This window comes from Gymnogyps californianus, chromosome 8 (genome assembly GCF_018139145.2).
Source record: "Gymnogyps californianus isolate 813 chromosome 8, ASM1813914v2, whole genome shotgun sequence".
Taxonomy (NCBI): domain Eukaryota; kingdom Metazoa; phylum Chordata; class Aves; order Accipitriformes; family Cathartidae; genus Gymnogyps; species Gymnogyps californianus.
In genome coordinates this window covers 7,148,431-7,171,415 of record NC_059478.1, presented here as the reverse complement: position 1 = coordinate 7,171,415, position 22,985 = coordinate 7,148,431, and the positions used below count along the sequence as shown (strand labels likewise).

The 22,985-nt window shown below is 52.7% G+C and overlaps 2 protein-coding genes across 4 annotated transcripts in view; both read right to left on the bottom strand.

The window, feature by feature from the left end:
- Nucleotides 1-22,985, bottom strand: part of ALDH9A1 (aldehyde dehydrogenase 9 family member A1) — a 533,528-nt gene that overhangs the window by 190,343 nt on the left and 320,200 nt on the right. The window lies entirely within an intron of this gene.
- PBX1 (PBX homeobox 1) overlaps nucleotides 1-22,985 on the bottom strand; it is a 131,787-nt gene that overhangs the window by 20,842 nt on the left and 87,960 nt on the right. For all 3 annotated transcript variants that reach the window (XM_050900735.1, XM_050900736.1, XM_050900737.1), the window contains exons 3-5: nucleotides 4,298-4,542; nucleotides 1,126-1,316; nucleotides 29-164 (exon numbers count right to left, since the gene is read on the bottom strand). In XM_050900735.1, coding sequence (XP_050756692.1) covers nucleotides 29-164; nucleotides 1,126-1,316; nucleotides 4,298-4,542 — 572 coding nt within the window. The remainder of the gene's footprint in view (nucleotides 1-28; nucleotides 165-1,125; nucleotides 1,317-4,297; nucleotides 4,543-22,985) is intronic.

Below are 22,985 nucleotides of genomic sequence, written 5' to 3'. Positions count from 1 at the left end.
TCTTTGCTGTATTTCTGAGCTCTCTCACCTGTGAGACTGTGATGCCGCATTTCTTGGCTAGCTCTTCTTTGGCTTCCTCACTGGGGTAAGGGTTGCTGAGATGGGAATAGAAATACTCATTCAGGATTTCCGTAGCCTGCTTGTTGAAGTTTCGTCTCTTCCGCCTTAGCATGAAGAAAGAGGGGGAAATAGAAGGAAAATGAAAGCAAATCAGTGCCAGGGATCCAGAAATAGGAATGCAATTTTAGATACTCTGACTTTCCCCACCTTCCTCCCTCCTTCCCCTGCTCCTGGGAGCATAGAGTGCTATAGACTCATGGCCAGGAAGCTTCTCATCTGCACCTTGCTGGTGACTCCTCTCTCAGCACCTTCCAAAGCAAGTAAGTCTCTGTCTCAAATTACCACTGTATCGTCCAGCTCACAGAAGAGTCTTAAAACTGGCACCCAGCTCCTCCACCTGGGAAGGTGACGCTCGACACCTGGCTGCCCTGGCCAAAGACATCACTGCTGGTCTGCAAAGCTCCGTGCTGAGAAAGCAGCGCTGGATATATCCTTGGGGAAGTCTGTTCCATTTACAGCTGGGCATTATCTGTCTGCTACCTCTTTCCTTGTACCCCCAGAGTAGCTGCCTCTCCTCCCCATCCCAAGCTGCAGCCCAAGCCACAGCCTGCACGTAACCAGCTTGGGGAGTGAAATAATTCTACAGCAAATCAAAAATCTGGGACAATGGAAACAGAAGGAAAAGAACAGGAACCTAGAGGGGACAGGATGGGCTGGAGGATTAGCTTTCATCCCTAAATGAAGTGCACGTTTTCACCACAGAGGTTTGCTGCAATATGCCACAGAATTCCCTTCTGCCACAGCAAACCCAGGATGTGCAATTCTCAAGGTACAGCTGGGAGCCTCCCCGAGACAGAGGCTGGATGTCTTGAATTGCTGTCCCCTCCCCTGCTGAGCCACAGACAACTAAAGGATAAGGAAGGTAAATAGCCTCTGCGGCTCAAGACCAAGAGACATGGCTCTTCAGATGGACCTGAATTCAGTCCAGAACCTCAAAACACCTCTCCCAGGCCTGACCAATACTGCACGGTGGGTGGGGAGAAAGGTTTGGTGGGGTGAACTCACCGTGCGTCCAGAAATCGGGAGCGCAAGATCATGACGGCTTCACACGTGCTTTGCTTCAACTGCATCTGGATGGAGCTGAACTTGCGGTGGATGATGCTCACCATCCGCTCTATCTCCTTCGGCGAGATAGGTCGGGTCCGGCTCTGCTCACGCAGCAGGTTCATCACGTGGGTGGTGAATTCGTTGCACGCCTGGGATGGCAAGAAAAGCAAAAGAAACCCCAGGATCGGAAGGTCATTCGACGGCGTCACGGACAGTACAGAGGCAACACTGCTAAGGAAGGAGACGCAAGTGGAGGCCTCAATGGCTGGGGCTTTTTAGGGCAGACCCAGAGCAGGAGTGCGCTGGCACTTGGGGAGAGATAAATTTCTCTCGTCTGCCAAGCAGAGGGCACAAGAGACTGCCAGCAAACATGTTGAGAAAGGCAGGAGCCAATTTCTTTGCTCTCAGGGATCATGGATGGAGCTGGGGCAGGTGAAGCCCTAGGACTCACGTAAAGCCTGAAGAAGTCCCAGCCACTGTTTTTCTGGGTGACTGGAGGAGCTACAGATGTATCTGAGGAGGGCCATGAACCTTTTGACCTGCTATCCCTCCTCCCGCTGCCCCAGCTGGACCCCAGAACCACGTGTTCTGCAGAGCCCCTTGTGCTTTACAGGAGCAGCTCCCAGAGAGACACGGCCCTGCTCTGCGCTCTTAGCACATCAGGTAGGAAGTAAATAATGATAATAATTAAAGCCCGAGTGAGGCAGGAGCCCTGACAAGTAAGGGCAAGCAGGTAACAATCCCAATTAGTTTGCTGCTGGCACAGCACTGTCTGGCTGCTCCTGCTGTCCCCATGCTGGGCTGTGAGGACAGGGCAGTGAGCGGAGTCGGGGGGACAAGGGAGGGATTTTGAGGCCAGATGAAGGCCACTTCCATTGCCCTCTCCTCCATCCCCACGAGCACCTCACGGGCACGACAAGATCCTCCGATTCCCAGAACCAAGCCCCGAAAACCAGGTTGAGAGCAGCACTCGGACACAGATGGCTCAAGAAGCCTTCGGTGCTCCTGGGACATGGGCAGATGCTCTGGGGACAGTGTCCCCAATTCCCACCCCATGATGGGGAAAAAGGGGCTAGCAGGGGAAAGAAACACTGATTTTGTGGACTGGCAACATGGGCTTGACTTACTGTCTCCCACTCCACCCTTCCAAGCTCAATCCCCACCCACGGCTCAGACCCAACAAGGAGACATCCCCGAGGCCAGCAGAGCCCCTCCAATTGCCCATCACCAGCTTCAGCTGACAGCTCCCATCTCCCGGGGTGAGCGCCGGCTATGAGAGCTCTCAGCTGGGTGCCTCTTTGCTCCCAGACACCCGAGCAATTTCAGCTCGTCTCCTCTTGGCGTGAAATAAAGAGCATTAAAGGCAAAATTGCTGGTGAGTGCCGTGCTGTCACAGCAGCAGCCAGACGCCGTGAGAAGTCAGGCGCTGAGCTCCCCCAGCCACCAACAATGGGACTGGAGAGAGGGGGATGGAGGCTGAGAAACCCTGAACTCTGGTTTTGCAGGACCGCGGGTGATGATACCAGAGATGTGGACCAGCACAGCCCTTTGCAAAGCAACCTGGTGGCAAAACCAACCCCGTCAGTGGGTTGTGAGAAGAAAAGATGTGGCCCATCTCACCCCGCAGGGCTGGGGTAAAGGCTTCTCTCACCTGGGCATCCCTTTGGGGAGCAAAAATGATGCAGAAACAAAATCAGAAAAGCAAACAAACAAAACTCCCGCCCAAGGGGAGGAAGGAGCAGAAGGTCCTTCCCTGAAACCTGTCCCTGTCTGTGCCAAGGGTCTCTCCTTGGGCTTGGGTAGCAGAGGACATGGGGTCTCTCTCCGCCTCTTCAGCCTGGGGGCTGAAAGATGAGCCCTGATGTGCTCTCCAGGCCTACCCACATGAGATGGCTGAAGCTCCCTCATGCCGTACCACCCCGTCTCCGTGCCTCAAGGGAGTGACAGCAAGGGCTGAGGACAGCCACCAAAAGTCATCCTTCCAACCTGCCCCTTGCCTGCTCCCTGGGCCCTGCCACCCCCTCCTCCTCTAATGCTCTGCCAAAATGCCTTTCATGGTGTGACCACGCTCGGCTTCTCCAACGCCAGAGCCCTTCCTGGCCACCCTGACTCCAGCTCCAACCCAGGGGCACCCATCTAAGGTAGCTCCACACTGTCCCCGGGTGTAGGTCTGAAGATGCCAACCAGCAGCCTCAGCTTGGCCAACGTGGCACCTGAAGGGGCAAGACATCTCCCAGCCCCACCATGCATCCAGTTAGCCGGGTAAAATGGGGGCTGGGCTGTCTCGCCTGTGCAGACCCCGGTACCAGTGGCCGCTCACAGCCCCGTCGCATCGGCAGAGACGGCGTTAAACCAGAGACCTGAAGCCCCCCCCGGCCCCTGGCCGCGGAGCCCGTCCAGCACCCAAACAGGAGGGATGCTTTCTTGCTCGCACTCCAGAAACCACAACCTCGGGGTAGAAACCACATTCATCACAGGGGCAAGCCGCGCAGCGGCAAAGAGAGGTCTGCAAAACATCTGGAAGCATCTGAAAGAAACTGGTTTTGAGCGCTGGCCTGCAAAGCTTTTCATGCAATTGTCAGTGTTACCAATAGCTGCATTCATGACCCAAAGAGTTTTTCTTTTTCTTTTTTTTTTAAGAATCATTTTCCACAAGAAAAAAGACACTTTTTTTTTTCTGGAAAAAGAACTTTTCAAGCAGAAGAAATATTCAAGGAAGATTCTGATTCAAGCCTTGCTTGGAAAACTGCCTGCACCGAGGCCAGCACCTCGAAGAGGACTCCCCCTTCATAGGGCCAATTTTTGGCAAGATATTAGGAGAGAAGCGAAAAGCAAAATCAAAGGGGCAACCCATGCCAAGCCTATTCTCACGCCACATACCAGCGCAAAAACCCAACCCTCCCAACCCTAAAAAAGCCTGTTTTCACTCCAATACCAAGCAACAGTTCGCATTTGCCCGTACGCTCCTAACAATAGATGTCAGTAGCGATCCAGGCTGTGCGCATCCACGCCGCGGTGCCCGTGCCGGCACTGGACGGTGGCTCTCCTGGCCCCTCCAGCTCTTGCTCCCACCATCCCATCACCACCACCCCTGGGCAGCCCTGCCCTCCGCCACGAAGGAGCCTGTTACCTGCTCGTACTTCTCCAGCTCCGTGTGGTAGATCTGCCGGATCTGGGAGAGTTTGGCTCTGTAGTCAGAGTGCTCCACCGAGTTGTCGGAGCCGGCTCCTCCTGATGCGGCGGCAGCAGCGGCAGCGGCGGCCGAGCCGCCTCCTTTTTCGGGGCCCGCTACCCCCTCGGCCAGGAGCATGTTGTCTAACCGCATCAGCTGGGGGTCCGTGGGCTCCTCTTCCTGCGCTCCCCGGATGCTCAGCACTGCAGGAGACACAAAGGGGAGAGGAAAGCCTGAGTCGCGCCTGGGGCTTAACGTGGGAAAGGGGATGCTCATCCCAGGTTGGACTGGCGGGGTTCAGTCCCCATCAACGGGGCTTTTCTTCCTTTCCCAAGGGTACCCCAACAGGCAGTCTGCATCCTGGTGCTCCAAGTGCTCGTCACCAAGCGCAGCTCCTCGGCTCTCCAGCCCCGCAGCAGCGACGAGGGCAGTCCAGCTCCCCGCTCCCCTCCCTGCCCCTTCCCCTCCTTCCCGCAGAGAAGAAGTAGGGCAGAACCAGCAGAGAGCTCACTGCAGAGGTAACCCAGAAAGCCACACTTTGCGTTCAAATATGCAGCGAAACTGCTAGCAACACCAACGAAAAACCCCCCAAAAGTAGCCATTTTTGCTGCCAGAAGTGATAGGGACTATATCCCGACTCAAGCATGGGATGGGAAGTTGGGAGTCTCTAGCCCAGACCTCAGTTTGCCCAGGGGTCCTCTCATGTCACCTAACATGTCATTTATGGCCTGATCCTGCACCATTTGCATCAGCCATCAACCCCAGATGGCAGAGGAAGACGCACAGAGCCCAGGGCTGACTGTGCCTCAGTTTCCCCATCTTTAAATACAGATGGAGAGGGCTTGCAAGGCCGTGCTTTTAGCCACTCAGTGGAAAAACAAGCAAAAAAAATGTAGGAAACAAATTTTATTCTTTGGAAAACACCTTTTTTTTTTTTTTTAATCCAGTTGTTCCAGTGAAGTCTAAACCATGCCAAGAAAAGGGGCAACAATAAATTAATCCTCCTGGAGCGACTTTCCAAGAAGACAATTTTCCTCCCCTCTTTGTACTCCCTGCCTCAATTACTGCTTCGAGTAAAAGTCCTTCTCCTGCGAGGGCTTTCCTGGAAAAACCACATGGGAGCGCCCCGACCGCTTGGGATGTCCCAGGTCTGAAGGATGGAGGTGCCCTACATGCCTCCTGTGCGTCCCTCCATGAGCTGTGTTTGAACACAGAAGCATAACCTGAGATTTCTGCATGCACACATGCACAGGTGTGTGCAGCTGCAAAAAAAATAAAATAAATCCTTGATGAGGGAACAAAAAAGGCATTTCCTAAGAGAAATTAATTGTATTTCCCCATCTCGTCTGGCACAGGAGCTGAAAGCACTTTCTAAACACACACACCCCCCGAGCACACACTCATGCACATCCAGAGCTGGGTAATGTTGCGTGGATTTTAATAAAGCCGTGCCCGCTTACACCCGAGATGAATTTGACCCCCCAAATCTGCAGCGCAAACAAGAGTAAGTGATTTTCCTCATCATTTAAAAAAAAAAAAAAAGTCTAAAATCAACTGGCAATAAGAAGTAAAACCAGAGTAGCTAAAAAACCCGGGCAAACACTGAGTATGGTCTTCCTCACTCTGAAATAAGCTAAATATATAGCTATTATCAGTATAAAATGGAAGTAAAAGACCCTGTTGAGAGGTTTGGCCAACACTAAAAAGAGCTTTTTTTAAAGCCTCTACTGAAATCATTATTTTCAGGACTCTAGCATTTACTGGCATTTTTGTGATTACAACATTCACTGTCAACAAAGGTGGGAAGGTCAGGGGGGAAGAAAAGATAGAAAAAAGCCCAACAGTAAATTTGCCAATAAGATGAGCTAATAATAAATAATTCCACGCTAGGGAGAATCGTTTCTATGCGGAGGGATGGGGGCATAGTGCCAAATTTGGAGCTGGGTGCCAGTTGCCGAGCCCCGAGGAGACAGGACCAGCATCTCCCCCCACCGCGGGAGGTTTCCCATGGCACCGCCGGCACCCAGCCACGTGCTTCACTGATGAATAAATCCGAGGGGAGAGGTCAGATTTCATCAAGAAAACGGTCTGGGGTCTGCGGTCCATAAACCGAAATAAGAAGAAAAGGTAGCTAAAATCCTTAAAAAGAGAAGAGGAAAGTGGGGAGGTGACAGGCTACAGGCAAGAGACAAACTTGCCGTGAAAAAAAGAGATCAAATTCCTATTCTTCCAGGATAAAAAAAAAAATCAATAAACTAAAGCACATCAAAAGCCCAAATACAAATGGCAAGCAACACAGGTAAAAAAAAAAAAAAAATTAAAACCCCCCAAATAAACAAATCAAAAAGTGGAGTTGCCAAAACAGGTGCATCTGGATTTCAAAAGGGAAATATTTTTAGATTAAAAATCTCAGGAATCATTGACCTGACAGGTAGGCACAAGTGATTAATTAGTTTATGTTTAGAGAGCTGCTTCTTGATGAAAAGCGCTGTGTAACCCCTGAGCTTTATTACCGTGCAACACACACGGACCAGCACCCACTGGGTGTGTGCATCCCGCGCATCCGACGGAAGGACACATGTCCCCGCAGCAGAGACCTGAACCCAGCCAGGACCGTGCAGAGACGGCCTGGGCTTGGCTGCCCGCTTGGAATAACGCTAGGGAGTAAATAAATGGAAAGGCCAATGTGTCTAAGCAGAGCTGATGCTGTCTATTTATCCCTGGAAGGCTGTGCTCAGCTGACGAGAAGACAAAATGATTATTTAAAAGCTCCTTTTTTATCTTCTCGGCGCTGTCCCCGGCTCCAACGCGCCTCCTGCCAGGACGCCCAGGGTGCCGTGCTCCTCGTCGGCTCTGACCCTCCAAAATGCCCCCCGTGACGGGATGCGGCCCCCGCTCTGCCGGCTGCGGGGCTCAGGGTGAGCCGGTACAGGCAGCACCTGACCCACAGTGCCTGGGCAGCTGATTGCGAAAGGCCCCCGCTCTCCCTCGGCTGCCGGCTATTCCCACCAAATTAAAATAAAATAAATTAAGCAGAATGATCCTCGGCGGTCCGGCAGCAAGCCAGAGCCGAGGGGCTGCGCGCGTGCTCCCGCCCGTGCCCTGGCATACCCAGGACCCGCCATTTGCTGCTCCCGATTAAAGAGAGGGGGGGAAAAAAAAAGGAAGAACAAAAAGAAAGATAGCGGCTGGCAGCCGGGAGGAGGAAAATTCATGCAAGACTTTCTGTCCTTGGCTGCTTTCCTGCTGGCTCGGCAGCCCCGGGAGCCGCAGCAAATGCCACTAGAGGGTGCTCAGCCCTCGCCAAGGTCCCCCGCTGCCTCAAAATGCATTTTTATATCTAAATATATATATATATATGCACACATGCAAATATATGTATATATGGATGTATTTTAAAAGCAAAGCCAAGCCACGCGCCTTGTCCCTGCTTGCACCGCTGCGAAACACTGCCTGGCTGACCGCGGAGGGGAACCGAGCAGCACGGCCATAGCAGGGTCACCGTCACCGACACCAGCAGCGGCAGCAGCTGGGGACTGCCAAGCCACCAGCCTGCGGTCCAGTCACGGACACCATCAGGGTCACGGAGACCCGTTCCAGCAGCTGGGAAATGGCTCCCAGCTCACACTCTCGCCCCTTCTCCCTCTTGAGGAAGGTATCACAGCCATGGTGTGCAGAGGACATCGTCCAAGTGCCAATCCTGGGCTGGCTCGGTGGCGTGGCTGCGGTGCAGGACACGGGGAGGTGGTGGCAGGACTGGCCTCGGAGAATCAGGCGAGGAGACAAAGCCGAAAATAGCTCCCTGGCTCCTTGCCTGCCCTGCGATTCAGGGACACGGGATGGAAACTGCATCGAGTCGCCAAAGCTTTCAGATGCTCCAAGATGCTTCCCACCAACCTGGGCATCTCCGAGGAGCACCTGCAGAGCAGCCAGCTCCATGCTCACATGAGATGGGCAGACAGCACCCCACACGTGTCTGTGTCCCCACACCACGGCACCTGTGCCTGGTGTCCCCACGTGCTGGGGCGGCCACGCAGCCTGACGTACAGCCAGGGTGGGGGGCACGGGGCAGGAGAAACAGCCCTTGCCAGACACGGTGCTGGCATATGACTTCGAAACAGACTGCACCCTGGGGATGGCCTGGGGCTGTGAAGACACCTAAGAAATCCACAACAGCGGGTACCAGGCTCCTCCTGGTCCTCCACGCCACCATCCCCTCCCTTCTTTACTCCATTTTCCTGGGAGCATTTTTCCAAAGGGACCTGAGAAGCCAGCTCAGTGCAGGAGCCGAGCACACAGTCACCCCTCTTCTCCAAGGCCACCCCAAAAGGCTTCAGCTTAGCAACTCTTTGTTCTCCACCCCTTCCAAACCCTCCATATCAGAGGTGCGCAGGCAACACAGGAAAAACAACATCATGAAGGCAATCAAACATGATGGGGATGACGGCAGCAGCTTAGCAGGAGACTGTGGCTAGGCAGTGACAACAGAAAACGATGCTCAAACCTCCAAGCTCTACCTTTCTTCTAGAAAGGGCAATTTATCCTACTGCGATCAGTGTCCTCAAGCTGAGGAGATACGGGAAGCGGGGGCCTGTCCCAGCATGGGATATATCCACTCACAAGGGAACGCAGGCTGTGGTGGTACAGCATTCCCCACCGTTTCTCATCCTCATGTCTCCCCTTGGGTGCCGCTGCATGTGTGTGTACTCATCCCCAGTTAGGTGCCGGCCAGGACTTCTGGGGTGGAAGCTGAAGACCGAGCAGAAGACTTCAGAGGAGGCTAAGGCAAGGGGGAGCAGTGGGAACAGCCTCTTCAGGGATGCAATGGGGACATATTGGAAGAAGAAGAAGACACAGTGAACGACACAAAGCCAACCGAGGTTGTGATGATGAAAGAAGAGGTCCCCCAGCGCTGGCGTGGCTGTTGGTTCCTCAACTCTCCGCTGACTTCAGCAGTCAAAAGCGCAGTCCCGTGCAATCTGCTGTGACTGCCTGGTTAAGATCCCCTCCAATTACATGAGCTGGCAGTTCCTCTACAGCTCCGTTTGCTGACACCACCAGCCAAGGGCTGGTCCCAGCGGCTGGACATTTAAACAAACCCACCCTAAAAAGAAACCTGCTGTGTGGTTTTAATGAGTACGGGAGGAGTGCTCGCCCTCCTGGGCGAGCTTCTGGATGGGTTTTCTCATGGTTGTTTCTGCCCATTCCCAACTTGCTGAATTGCCTTTCCAGGGGGACATTTTAAAGGAGAAGGAGATTTCAAGTAAATGATTGCAACTTATCGAAAATAATGTGCTACTTAGCATCGGAGACAAGCATCCTGGCAGGCAGAAATGGGAAGCAGTGCCGGAGCAGATGGGAGTAATTAGGTTGTGATTTTCAGAAAGGTTTTCTTTCCTGCCTCCACTGTGCCTAAGATGTACTGGGGAAGGGAAAAACCCACCCAAGAACAGAGTTTCAGGAGAGGCAGACAATTCCTCCACTGGGCTGTGAGTTGGCCTTTGCTGTGACTTTCCCGTGGGGAAACCAGAGATGCCTGGCGTGGCAATACTGCTAGCGGAGCACTGCTGGCTGCTCTCGCTGTCCTCTCACACAGCCACAAGCGGGGCGAGATGCATCCTTCCCCACCAAGGATGCCCACTCACCTGCCACCAAAGCACGGACGCCTCACCCGCACATCAGATGAACAAGGTCTAGCCCAAATCCTTTCCTGGACCGGCGGGTGCCCCTGCGGGGTGGTACAGACAACGAAGGCACAGCAGCTCCTCCCCGGGAACCCCAAAACTCCTGCACAGACCCACACAGCGCACAGCCAGGCTTTGAAACACACTTTGAACATCAGCCCTCTTCCAACCTTTTGCAATTTAACCACCGTCCACAATATTTGTTTGGGCTCGTGGAGACCCAGCTTCAGGAGTCACACGAGCTCATCGTGTGACTTTAAATTGTGACTTTAAAAAAAAAAACAAAAACAAAAACAACATTCTTTAAACGTATGTTTTTACACCTCCAGGTCTAAAACAACTGCCAGCAAACAGAGGGACAGCCGCGATGTCAGCAAATGCCCCTGCTAACAAAACTGGTAACTAATCACCTTACTTTAAGCCAATCTCAATATTCCCTGGAGCCTGAGTCTACATTTGTGAACGCTGAAGATCAACAGCACTGAACTTGGTACAAAAAATACTCCCATCTGCCTCATATTTGAGGAGAGTTACACATTAAGTGGCTTGTGGCTGGCTGTCTGCATCCTCCTCGTACTCATACGTGTAGTCACAACCAAGTCAGGAGAGTTGGGGTTTGCTTCCTTGGCTGATCCATGACGGCATGGGCTTGAGCTGCTCTTCCCAAACTTTCTTTGTGCAGAAAAGCCCCCCGGCCCCAGGCACCTCCCTAAGCTCCTATTTTTTTTCCCAGGCAAGTATATTTGCAGCATACTTTCTTCTGCAACAGCAAACCCCAGACACAAAGGAAAATCCAGTGTCTTGGATCTTCTCTTTAAACACAAAGTCACCTTCAAGACCCTGTGCTCAGAAGGAACAAATAAACTCTCAGAGCTTTGTGGAGGATACTAAAGCACCTCCAGCTGGGTCTTCACACTGGCAGTTCAAGGGTCCACATGACAGACAGCAACGTAAATGTCTGCTTGGCAAAGCATATGGTGTCCACCTTAAATGGGTATCAGCAATCTTGGTAACCACGGTGGAGCACTTCAATATTAAGTAATCACAGGGAGTTTTAAACCTTGGTCGGATATATTCACCATGTTTACATAAAGCCACCAACAAAAATCAACATCAAAACACAAATACCTATTTCTGACATAAACAGAAGCTGGAATTTCCAAATACACCGACACACACCCTTCCAGGAAGTGGAAATTAAGAGAAGTTGGGTTTTTTTTCTTACAATTGACATAAAAGTTCCCCTCCTCACTCCAACCTTTCCAAAACTTACAAATGGATGAACAGATTTTTGCTCAGATTTTCCAAAACAGGCTGCCATAAGATGAGGCATGGAAAATTTCAGCTGGCAAAATGGCTTTTTGTGCATCTACTTATTTATTTATTTCCCAGAAAAAGGAGGAACATTGTGAAACTGATGGGCTGATTCTGTCACCAATTTTCACAGTCTAAACCCATAAAACAAACCAAAAATCCCAGCAACAAATCAAGAGAGAGGCTTCTACCCATAAGCACTGCAAAGCCACCCCGGACCCTCGCAAACCCACCTCCTCTCCCAACTTGGGAGTGTCCATCAGGGCTGTTTGGAAACAAAGCACTTACTTAAACTATTTTGTGAGAGATGCTTTGAAAGGCGGAGAAGTGTTCCTTCAGTCCATAAAGCACACAAAATTGTGATAAGATATGTACTCCCACAGAGATGGGAGCAAGTCACATCAATTCAGAGTAATGGTCCACCTAGCCCCAGAGGCCAACTCCAGCCATGGCCAACAAGCCCTACTGGAGACCCAAGCAAGGCCATGACCAACAGCAGAAGCATCAGATGCTCAGAGCAGTGACACTTTCCCCAGCACCCTACTACCCATGCCCAGTTTTGGGAACTTGCATCGCAACCCAAATTCAGATCAATCAAAAATGTTTCCTGAATCAAAAATGAAATCTTCTCCTCCCATTTCATGTTATCGTTTCCCCCCTCCCTCTTTTTTTTAATACAAATTTGGGTCAATTTCAAAACAACCAAACTACTTTAAAAAACAGTAACTTCCCATCTTTCTGAGGTAGAAGAGTCCAAATTATTTGCTGAATCCAACCCAAGTTAAAAAAAAAGTCTGAATTACCCTCAAACCGTAATTTTGGGGTGTGGGAAACAGGAGAAGGGAATTTATCACATGCCAAAAAGTTTCTCAGCTCCCAGCAGCAGCTCTCCATCACTTCAGGAGGATGCAGCTTGCATGTGCCACGGAAGCTGCAGAAGAGAGACACGTATTTCATAGCGCTGGCAAAGAGTCTGCACCAGTTTTCTCCTAACCCCATCCCAAATGCCAAACGGGTTGCCATAGCGAGAGAGGATCTGGCAGCAAAATGATCAAAAGGTCTGGAAAATTATCACTAACACATTGAGGTGGAACCGCCACCCCCCCACACCCCCCCCCCCTCCCCCCCGCAAACTGGAAAATGATCTAAAATAGCCACAAAAATAAGGCACAATGTTGCGGTGATTACTGAAAACCAGACTCCCCCAAGAAACGTGACTCCTCGGGAAACTGAATGAACACAGATGAGCTCGTCTTTCCAGTCCTTCCCTGCATCCTGCTCCTGCCAACCAGTTTAGCTCATGGCTAGTAACCGAGCCGGGTACGGAAACTTTTGACCCTGTCCCCGCATGCCCAGTTATTGCTACTTTGTGGTCGAACAAAGCATTGTGGATCAAATTTAAATATTTTCTAGTTTTCTCTTTACAGTCCTGACACCACAAGCCGTGTCTACTCATGGATGCTTCACTGCAGGCTGGTGGTCAACTCCCATCGGCTTTGGCAGCCCAACTCCCAGCTGTAATTTTCACATCTGAAATCTGATGGCAGGTAGCACTCAGAAGCCAGAGCTGATTGAGCCTCTTGCACCACAAGCAGATCGCTGAACAGAGGCGGTTTAGCGGCAGAAAGCAGGCTCGAAGTGCTTGCAAACATTAAAAACAAGCCAATCAAAGCCAACTGCCCCACCGGTGGACAAACCACCTCCATCCCTCCCAGTTACACCAGCTTCAAGCCCACCTTTGCCACGTCCCATGGAGCAGCAAACCCCCACAACTCCACCTAATTAAGCAAATCAACTTCATGTCCCCCAATTAAACTCTGCAAACAACCCATCACCCCAGAGCCAAACTCTGGGCACGGAGGGGTCAACCCTGTCTTATTCGCACTCTTCCCTTGGAAGAGCACGGATAAATTTTGGCCGCACACAGGTCCCCTCCCCATCCCACTGAACACCCCACACATCCCCAGGCCAGGCTCGTGGTCTGGCCACGAAGCAGGTCGATGTTGGGGAGCGATGCTGAAACGGGCTGGAGCAATCCTACCACTGGCTTATCTCGCAAAGCAGTTTTCCCCTTCCTAAGCAGGGCAGGATTAGCAGGCTCCAGTTACAGCTGTGAAGCGTAATCAATCCCTTATCTGCATAGGCAAACCCAGCACGTCTCAAATTCTCCAGCACCGACCACACCGTAAGGGAGAGATTGTCCGCGGCCACCCAGCCTCCTCCATCTCACCCTCCTCCATCCCACCCTCCTCCATCTCACCCTCCTCCACTTCACCCCAGCCCCTGCCACAGGCAGGGAACGGGAAACGGGACCAATCTCCAGCTGCTCGGAGCAGCAGCCGCAGGAGATAAAGGAAAGCAGGGCGAGATTCAGTGCTGCTCTGCTGCTGGGCCAGATTTGAGCAGAAGATGTAAGCCAGCTAATTGACCACGGGCTGGCCTGGCTCAGGGGAGCAGCACCTACCGCGGAGAAAAGCCGGTGGCTGGGACGGTAAATTGGCATTACAGGCAGCGGAAGGGAGGAGGATAACACAAACGTGCACACGTGCCCCCCTTCTCACACCTCCTGGAGCGCGTTTGGGATTTTTAGCAACCCTAGATTGTGATACGGGGCAAAAGAATCAGATTTTGCTATTGTGATGAGAAGAACAGGCGGTTAAACGCAGGGCTCTGCCTCGGCCCCTCCAAGGGCAGCACCTGCTGTGCCAGGACCTCACCTTCTCCTGGTGGAGTTTGGGTGAAGGACCTGAGTCCCCTCTGCACCACCAAGAGAGCAAATTGTCACTGAGGGACAGAGTAAGCCATTGTCCCCACCTCAGGAGATGGCTCGGACCTGGCTTTGGTCACGTCTGGGTACACATCCCAGCCTGGAGCATGGAGTGGATGTGGGGCTCTCTAATCCCTGCAGGAACAAATCAGCAAACAAAAGACAGGATTGCTCCCAGGACAGGTCCAGCCATAAACCACCCCCCTCTGAACGCCAGTTGGGCTGGGATCTGTGCAGTGCTTTGCATATGAATTCTCCTTGCTGAAAAGAAATGGGTCCTTTGAATGAGCTGAATCTGCTAATGAGAAGCCGGGGCCTCCAGAGCCCCTCTGAGGACAAGGGTCCCATTTCGACCGCCCCAGGCCAAGCCCTGAAACCCGAGAACAAACAAAGAGAGGTTTTCCCCCAGAAGGAAGCTGCCTTTCCAGCCTGCTCCCCTCTCAGAAAGGTCATCTCCCCTGGACACGCAGCGCCTGTGAACGGCTGCTCGATGCACAAAGCGGCCGGGCAAGCAAGTCATAGGTGAAAAGACTGGCAAGAGCCCAAGCTGAAAAGCTGCATTTCAGATTCCCTTCTCCTGCCGTCCTTCAAAAAAGATGACCCGTGAGACTCCATCCAAGGAAAGCTGGCTTGGAGTTCGTTAGATGGCAATGTCCCACTCAAGTCTCAGGTTTGCTAAATAATTTGAAGGTACCCGCTGCCCATCACAAAGCCGAGAGCACTGCCGCTCTGTTGTCGAGTTGATGGCCTTGCCATGGGCTAGATTTGGGATTTTGTGCAATACAGGAGAGATTTTCCAGGTCTCAGAGCCAAGCCATCACAGGAAATACACTGTTTTTTTCCCGCTTTTCTCTCTCACAAAGCGGGCAGCGCAGAACCACGACAGACGTCTTTACCAAAAGCTGGGGACAGACACGAAACAGCCTCCCACTGCAGAGCGCCCTGGGGCCATGTCCTCTCCCTCCACTGCCAAGGGACCTCCTCGCCTCCTGCTTACTGGCACGCTCTCTGCCCAGAACCACGTTCCTATTTCCAGCAGCAACTTTCTGATGCAACCCAAAAGCTGAGCATGGCCCTTGTCACTCTTCTGCTTACTTGAAGGCAGCCTCATTCCTCTCTGCCTGGAGAAGGTGGCTGCAGGAACAGTATATCCTTTTTTTGGTGCACGCAGACAAGAGGGAAGCAAAAGAGAAGGAAGAAGCAATTATTAAGCAAGGACTCTCCACCCAGGGTGAAACCTCAGGGATGGGTTTTGCAGTAGGAAACCTACTGCCCTGGCAAAGGGGAGATGGCAGCCACTGCCGAGTACAAGTGGATCAGAAGTGCCTACCATTGGTGATCGTATTCTCTGAGGTCAGCCGTGGCCCAGGGTCTCTGCCCTGTGGACGTTGGACACTGCTCTTCCCTGAAAGACAGGGTGTCCCGTTCCAGATGCATTAGAAACCATCCCTCCCCATGTCCTTCTCTCCCCCAGCCACGGTATCAGCCCTCTCCATGAAAAATCTGAAAGTAAGTTATATGCCTGTGAGGATAGGGCAAGTCCAAAACACAAGAAGCAACCATAACCAAAGGTATCGGAAATCCCACCCCAACTCGTGTAGTGTAGCCACCATTTAGACGCAACACATCAGCCACTGGACAACTTCAGGCACCTACTTTCGGTGGTAGCCTGTACTGGGACAGTATCAGGCCACTTCACAGTGTTATAGATGTCACCTAGATGACAGGACCAGAGCCAGCCTCCCTGGAGCCTGTATGCATGTCACCCCAGTGTGTTTCTGAAGTACCACAGCTCTCCAGAACTGTTCCTCTACCTCCTTGCAGACTTTCCTTACACATAGGGTCTTCCTCTCTATGCGATACATAGATCACACCAAAGCCTACCTGAATGCTCCTCTTCCATTTGCTTGGTTTCCAAGCTTGTCCCACTCACAGCACCACAGAGAGGTCAAGTTTGCCCAAGCCTAGACAGTCCATCAAGCTCCCATAGCTAAGACATGCTATCTTGAACCAAACTTTGCTGGGATTCAATGATCTCGGGCAAATAAACGAGCACATTTTTTGCACGATGCTCAGTCCCTTGCGCCACCGTGCCGACCTGCTGAGCCTGGCGTCAAACCTGGTCCTCAAGTGCGCCAGACAAAGCCTGACTCTTTGAAAGGCAACAGCCGGTCGGCAGCGTTTTAAGGCCAGAAAACAGCTCTGAACGTTCAGTTCCTTCTTTAAATAGTGGCCCCTTCTGTAAACGATCTGTTTGGACAGGAGGGAGAGTGCTGCAAGAGTCCAAGCGCTTGTGAAATAGGATCAGCTGCCTTTGCTCCCGCTCCATTCAAAACATGTGGGGGGAAGAAAGAAACCCAAAACTGGCAAGGCAAGAGGGGAGGAGAGAGCCCCTGCACCTCCGTGCTGCTGGAAGGGTGCGAGACACCAGAGAAAATGGAAAAATAATTAAAAAGGATCAATTAGTGGCATTTCTGTTTCGAGGCGCCTGCATGTGTTTAATTATATTCCATGCAAGAGGTTGTTGACGCAGATTTCCGTGCTGCAGGGCTGGGGTGTAACAGGATCCGGCTCTGCCTTCTACCCCGGACAACCCCGCTTGGGGCTTTACCACCAAGCTCACCCATCCACACAGTTCAACAGCACCCTCAGGCAGAGGGGGGCTGACACCCAGCCCCACGGCGCACTGGCCAGACAGACGGATGCACAGCTCCCCCCTGCTCCTTCGAGAGAGGCCCCTGCCATAAACAGAGAGGAGATTAAAAAGGGAGCAAAAAAAAAAAAAATCTTTGCCCGACTCCGGCTGCGTCCCAGATCAAAGATCATCTCCAGCGAGGCCATCTGGTCCTTGTAAATGTAAAACCAAATTGAAAGCCCTGCCCTCACCTCCTCCGACTCCCTCGGCAATGTTGCTTTTACCGGCCGGAGACGGGGAAGGAGCTTGCAAAAGGCATCTGTATGTAATATAGAGCCTCCGTGCAGCTGGTCTATAGGTTTGCGACCCCCCTTTTTGTTAATCACGAAGCAGACGTAAATGTTTTCTTTGGATCTCCAGGGGCCCTGTTATTCCCAGGGGCTTTGGGAAGAGCCCACGGCAGCAACCCTGGGATGGAGGAGGGCTGCTCTGCATCCCCATCGCTTCTCGCCAGCTGAGGTCCGGGTTGTCGTCCCTGTCCCGGTTTAGAAAGGGACACACCGGCAGGGGAAGGTGTCCCCACCATCCCAGCAGTGTCCCCACCATCAAGAAAGCCATGCAGCACCCTCCTTCCCCAGCCCAAGCAGGTTTCTCCTACCACCGCTCCCTGTCTGAGATGCAAAAGGGGATGCAGAGGCCAGCAAATAAACAAAGAGAAAGAGGAGGACTGAACCGGGCGCTTCCAAAAAGGGAATACAACGCATCTGAGCCAAAAATGACTTGTGAAAAACCCCGCCATTGCCAACCCAAATACTCCAGGCTCAACTTGAAAGGCAAGCGGGATCCGCTATCGAGAGGAGAAAGCTACACGGGAGACGTCGCAGGCAAAGAGGAGGCAGCTTGAGGAATTCCTACCCATCAAGCTTTATTGTGTTATTCCAACTAAGCAGAGACAAAAAGACAAATCTCAGCTCCCTACTTTCATTTATAATTGAACCCAGTCCAGAAGGATGGAGCAAGTACCATCTGTAATGCAGAGTGCATTAGCAGCCGGCGGAATGAAATATTCAAATTACTGTAGGCTACCTCGCATTTTAATGACAGGGTTACAAAAACCTGACTTGTAAGTGGAGATTGGACTGGAAGAACAGAAAGTTTGTTTTTCCAGTGCATGAATTAACCTAACAAAATGTTACTTTCAGGAAAAAAAAGCATTTGCAGCATGGGTAATTCCGCAACATATCCCAACAGGCTCATGAGAAAAAAAAAATATTATTCCATTTAGCTATCCTAATTGATATATTGTCCGGGGAGATGAAAAAACTCGGGGAAAAAAGGGCAAGGCTTTTTCCTTTTGGCTGAAGATACTAAATAAACAGACGCAGGTGTGCACAAACCTTACCAACACGTACAGATCCCGTACACAGGGATGCACGGCAGCACGTATGTGCATCCATGGGGTGTGTCGGTGCAATACTTGCACAAGCCATAGCCTTTTGATACCGTGCACAATTTGAATATGCAAATCACCCCTTGATTTTTGTGCTTGTGCCTGTGCTGGGATCCATTCGTTTTGATATCGTTAATCAGGGCTGCCGAAAAGCCTGACATAGTAAGTGGCTGTAGCCCCTAGCAGTAGTCAAGATAGAGTGACAGGCTCCATTTAAGATGTCACAGCATATAATAAAGTGTAAAACTATACTTAAAATAAACGAGATAGAAACAATAAACTTGACTCCGGGTTTGAACTTTCTGGGAGAGCGGCAGAGAGACACGAGCACGCGTGTGTGCAAGCGGGCACAGGGCTGGGGTGGCTGGAGAGGACGGTCCCCCACCAGCCTGCGAGCCAGGTGAGAGTGAGGAGGGCTGCCTCCTGTGTCCTCCGAAGGAGCCGAGCTTCTCAGCAACCCTACGATAACAACCAGTCTGCACGTGGGACATCTCTGGAGCTTCCAGAGGTGGACGTTAAGGAGGAGGAGGAAGACAAGCAGCCATAACTGGGATCTGTCGGGGACCAAGGGGACGGCCAGGCCACGACGGGCATTGCGATTCAGGCGAGGAGCCCACCGAAGGGGCTGAGCTTTGCTTCCAGTAGCTCAGCAGAGAAGAAGGGATTTACCCACCGCAGGTGTCACCTCCAGGCACCTGAATGGAAGTTGGCACAACCCAACCAGTCCAAACCACCCTTCCCTCCCGGGCACCTACGGAGCATCACCAGCTCCTGGCCATGTTCCCGGACTGTCCCTTCCCCTCCATCCCCAGACGGTAGCACCATGACGAGATGGAGAGGCAGTGATGTCCTCAGCATCTCCAGCCTGGGCTTGGCCACGTGCCCCAGGACCAGGAGCCACAGCAGACGCTGGAGCCCTTCCCTGGCAGGATGAGGATCAGGCCCATGCAGGGGGGCCCCCATACCAACAAGTCCAAAAGCCCTATTTTGTTCCCCAAATCACCTCTCCGCACCCCAAAACCTTCTGCGTGCCTGATGCCAGCTCTCTGTGCTGAGACAAACCAGTCGCTCTCCCTCCTGCTAAGCAGTTAAATTAGAGAGTATTCAATTAATAACAGCTGAATATTCTGTCACATTTAGGAAGATGTATGGTAAGACAAGCGAGTTGTGATGTCTGTGACAGAAATGATAAAAGTTCTCCCGACACAGCCTGGCAGATACTTGGCTGGAGGAACTGCTTGCTCTCATGGACTCCAACGTCAGTGCTGACACCAGGCCCAGCGCCGCCTTCAAAGGAGAAACACTCCAAATTGCACAGGAGAACACTTGCCAAAATTGTTTGCAGGCAGCTCCCTCCCGCCCTCCTTCTGGGATCCATCTGAGATGCAGGGACGAGTCCCTGGAGAAGACCTTGGCCAAGAAAGGTCCGAGACAGTGCCTGCCAGCCACCACGTGGCAAGCATCACTCGGCAGAAGCTCAAACCCTCCCATGTCACCTGAAGGCCATCCCATGACACTCTTCCTCCCCAAGCTGCCTCAGTTTACTCATCTGCAAAAAGGACAGTGACCATATCCCAAGCAACCCACCCCACGAGGGACCAGGACAGCGCTTGCACGGCACCACAACCATGGGCAAGCGCCTGCTGTCCAGTAAGATGTCCTCCATCTAATTTACAGATGCAGCGTGGCCAGGGGACACATGGGAGCGGTGCTCGTGCGGCCGCCTCCTCTTCTTCTGGGGGGTTGTTTTTCACTGGTATTGTTTGCGAACACAGTTTTGTTGCTAAGAAACTACCTTCATATTGCTCAGAGAGCAAAGACAAAGCAACCGTCAAAATAACACCGTATTTTGACAGTAGCCAGATCGTAACCACAAATGATCCATTTTCCCCGCTCTCCTGTATGCTCATTAATGTGGTCTAAATACCATACTCCCATACATAACCTGCACCCTATACGTACACACGCATGGCACGTGCAGGCGCCAGGGACCCCTGCCCCGTGTGCGGAGGGCTCTATCGCATCCGTTCATCCCCCAAGAGAAAGCTGAAGGAATCAGACCCAGGAAGAGGAGGGGGCTCCTCGGGGAGGCCGCACGACTCCCTTCTAGGCAGGAAGATGGCACAAGGTCTTTCAGCAAGAGATAAATGAGAAGTAACAGGGAGAAGGTAAGACCTCTGCCCATGTCCACAGCAGCTAGCTCTGTGCGTCAGCCCTGGTTTGGGGAGAAATGTAATTATCTGTTGGCTTAGGGTTTGTTGGGTGGGTTGGGGTTGCTTGCTGTGGGGGTTTTTTAAGTCCCAGCGGAGAAAAAGTGAGGGGAAAAATAAAACCCATTCGCTGCTCAGTGTCCAAAGTGCTCTGTGCCTCTTGCTGCTTTCAGGATGGGGAGATCCTGCCACACAGGGAAGATCAGAGCACCCCCTCACCATCACCTTGACACAGGTATGTTCCCAAGCCAAGTCCCCAGGATCCTGAAAACCAGTTTGCCAACACATCCACCTCCCAGAGCAGGAGGACATCTCTACCTTTCCTGCTGAAGCATCTCTGGCCCCTCTTTGCTGGTCCCACTGCAACTGGGAGGACCTGGATGGGTCCCAGAAAAGATGTGAAACGCAATGCATCTGCCCCCCCAAAAAAGGCAGGAAAGGGGCAAAAGCACCTCCAGGGCAGCAGCAGCTGCAGGAAGATGCTTCTTGTGCTGATCCAGGACCATCCAGGATGATGCATGAAGCTAAAAGGTTTGGTGGACGCGGTGGTGCAGCGAGGTTGGCAGTGCCCTACTCGCACCAAAAAGCTAGAGAAAAGCAAATGGCTTATTTGCAAACGTCCCATTGCCCAGAGGGCAGGGGGTAAAGGCAGGGGGAGAAAAGACACCCGGGCTGTGCCCACTAACAACTGGGAATGACAACTGCTTCACTGGAAAGCCTCAGCGTCACGGGAAGCACCCTGAGCAGATGCAGCGTGCTGCAGTCAGGTGCCGGTGAGACAAGCAGAGCAGTGGGCAACCGCCGTGCAGGCAGGGACGCGGGTCACCGCCACGCAGGCAGGGACGCAGGTAACCGCCACGCAGGCAGGGACACAGACCTCGGCACCTTGTACCAACCCTGCCGCAAAAGCCCCTCGGGGCCACGGACCTGCTGCCGCTGATTTACAGGCAGAGGGAAAGGCAGGTAAAAGGCAAGGCTGAAACTGCAACCTGTCGTGCCAAGGTAACCCAAAGGGCCCCCTGCTTTTGCAAATCCCTGGTGCAAGAAAGGATGCCCAGAGTCACAGCACAACCGCGGCAGCTCTCACCACCCCGGCAGGACAGCAAACATGGACCTGCCATCCTTGACCACGACCCCCCCGTGGCAATCACTGGCTCGACAGCCGACCGAGAGCATGGCCTCACCACCAGCAAGGGACTGCATCGGTCTGCTTCATACCCCTCAGTGCGCACTTGTGCAGACAGCAGCGCCTGCAGGCAGGGACCAACGGGGCTTGGGAGAGCAGCGCCCTGCCTTGGATGCTTTTTAGGGTGAATAAGGGAGACAATTGAATATCTGGGTTGTTTGACTCTTCCCCTGGGCCAGCTGGAGCGTGGCTCTGGCTGATCCCTTGCTCAAGCGCAAGATGCTTCTGCACGTACCCGAAACCCCAGCCCAGCACCGAATGGCCCGTCTCCCATAGAGCAGCAGCTTGCCACGTGTGCTTTCCCTGCCAAAACCCCGAGCTCCACCCCACAGTAGGAGAAAAAGGGAAGGGTGAGAAGAGCTCTGTCGAAACCCACCAAACCCCAAACAACATTTCTCCGTAGCAGAACAAAGCCCTTGGAAATCTCTTCTCCGCTTGGGTCCCCCGACCCACATGAAAGCAGCATTTTTCTGGGCTAATTACACAGGCTGCTCTGAGCCTCCTGGCAGAATACGAGCTGCAAAGGCAGACATCAAAGGGCTCCCAACTTTAAAATAAGTAGAGAGCAAAGACAGCATGGTCCGCGGGAGATCTCTCCCCGTTGCCTGCGCTGGCTGCCTGGGTCGAATGTTGGAGGTGACTCGGTTCACGAGACCCCCAGCAAGGAAAGCCAGGGGAAGGGGCGGGGGGGGCAGCTAGTTTTTATTTGCGTGGCACGTTCCCAGCAGGCACTGGCGAGGAGGGGGGTTTGGTCCCTGCAGGACCAGCCATGGTCGCAGCAAAGCTTTCTGAGGCCTCCATCCAAGGGAAGGACCAACTATGGAGCCTGTCTGCCAGGTGGGGTGGGCAAGCTGTAGGGCGCTAGATGGAGCAGCCAAGGTCGGGTTGTGGGAGACGATGGGACAGGAGTCACTGCCACATGCCAGGCAGTGGTGGCTGCCATCACAGCTGGTCTGAGCACCAGCCCCAGGTGCTGCGTGCCTCAGTTTCCCCAGAGCTGAATGCACCCATTGCACCTGGAGGTTCTGAGATAGGATTTTCCAAACAGGTCCTTCACCCTAAAGAGCAACCTTCTAAAGCAAGCCTTGGTCCTGCTCAAGCAGAGTCACAGCCTGCACCTGCAGCTCCTGACAGACAAGAAACGCGAGCTCTGCTGCTTCCCATTCATTTGGAACAGAGAGAAGATGCCTTTGCTGTCCCCTCCAGGAAAGGGGCACCAGTCCCAAATCACTGGCACCCCATGGCCATCTGTCCGCCCTCCTAGCCCAGAAAGTGGCGGACTCTCCTGGCTTTCAAGCAGGACACCCTGACATGCCGGGCACAATCTGCATTGGAGATGACTGGGGAAGATGAAGCCATCCTACCAGCTCCTCCGGCCCTCACCTTTCGCCCTCTCCTTT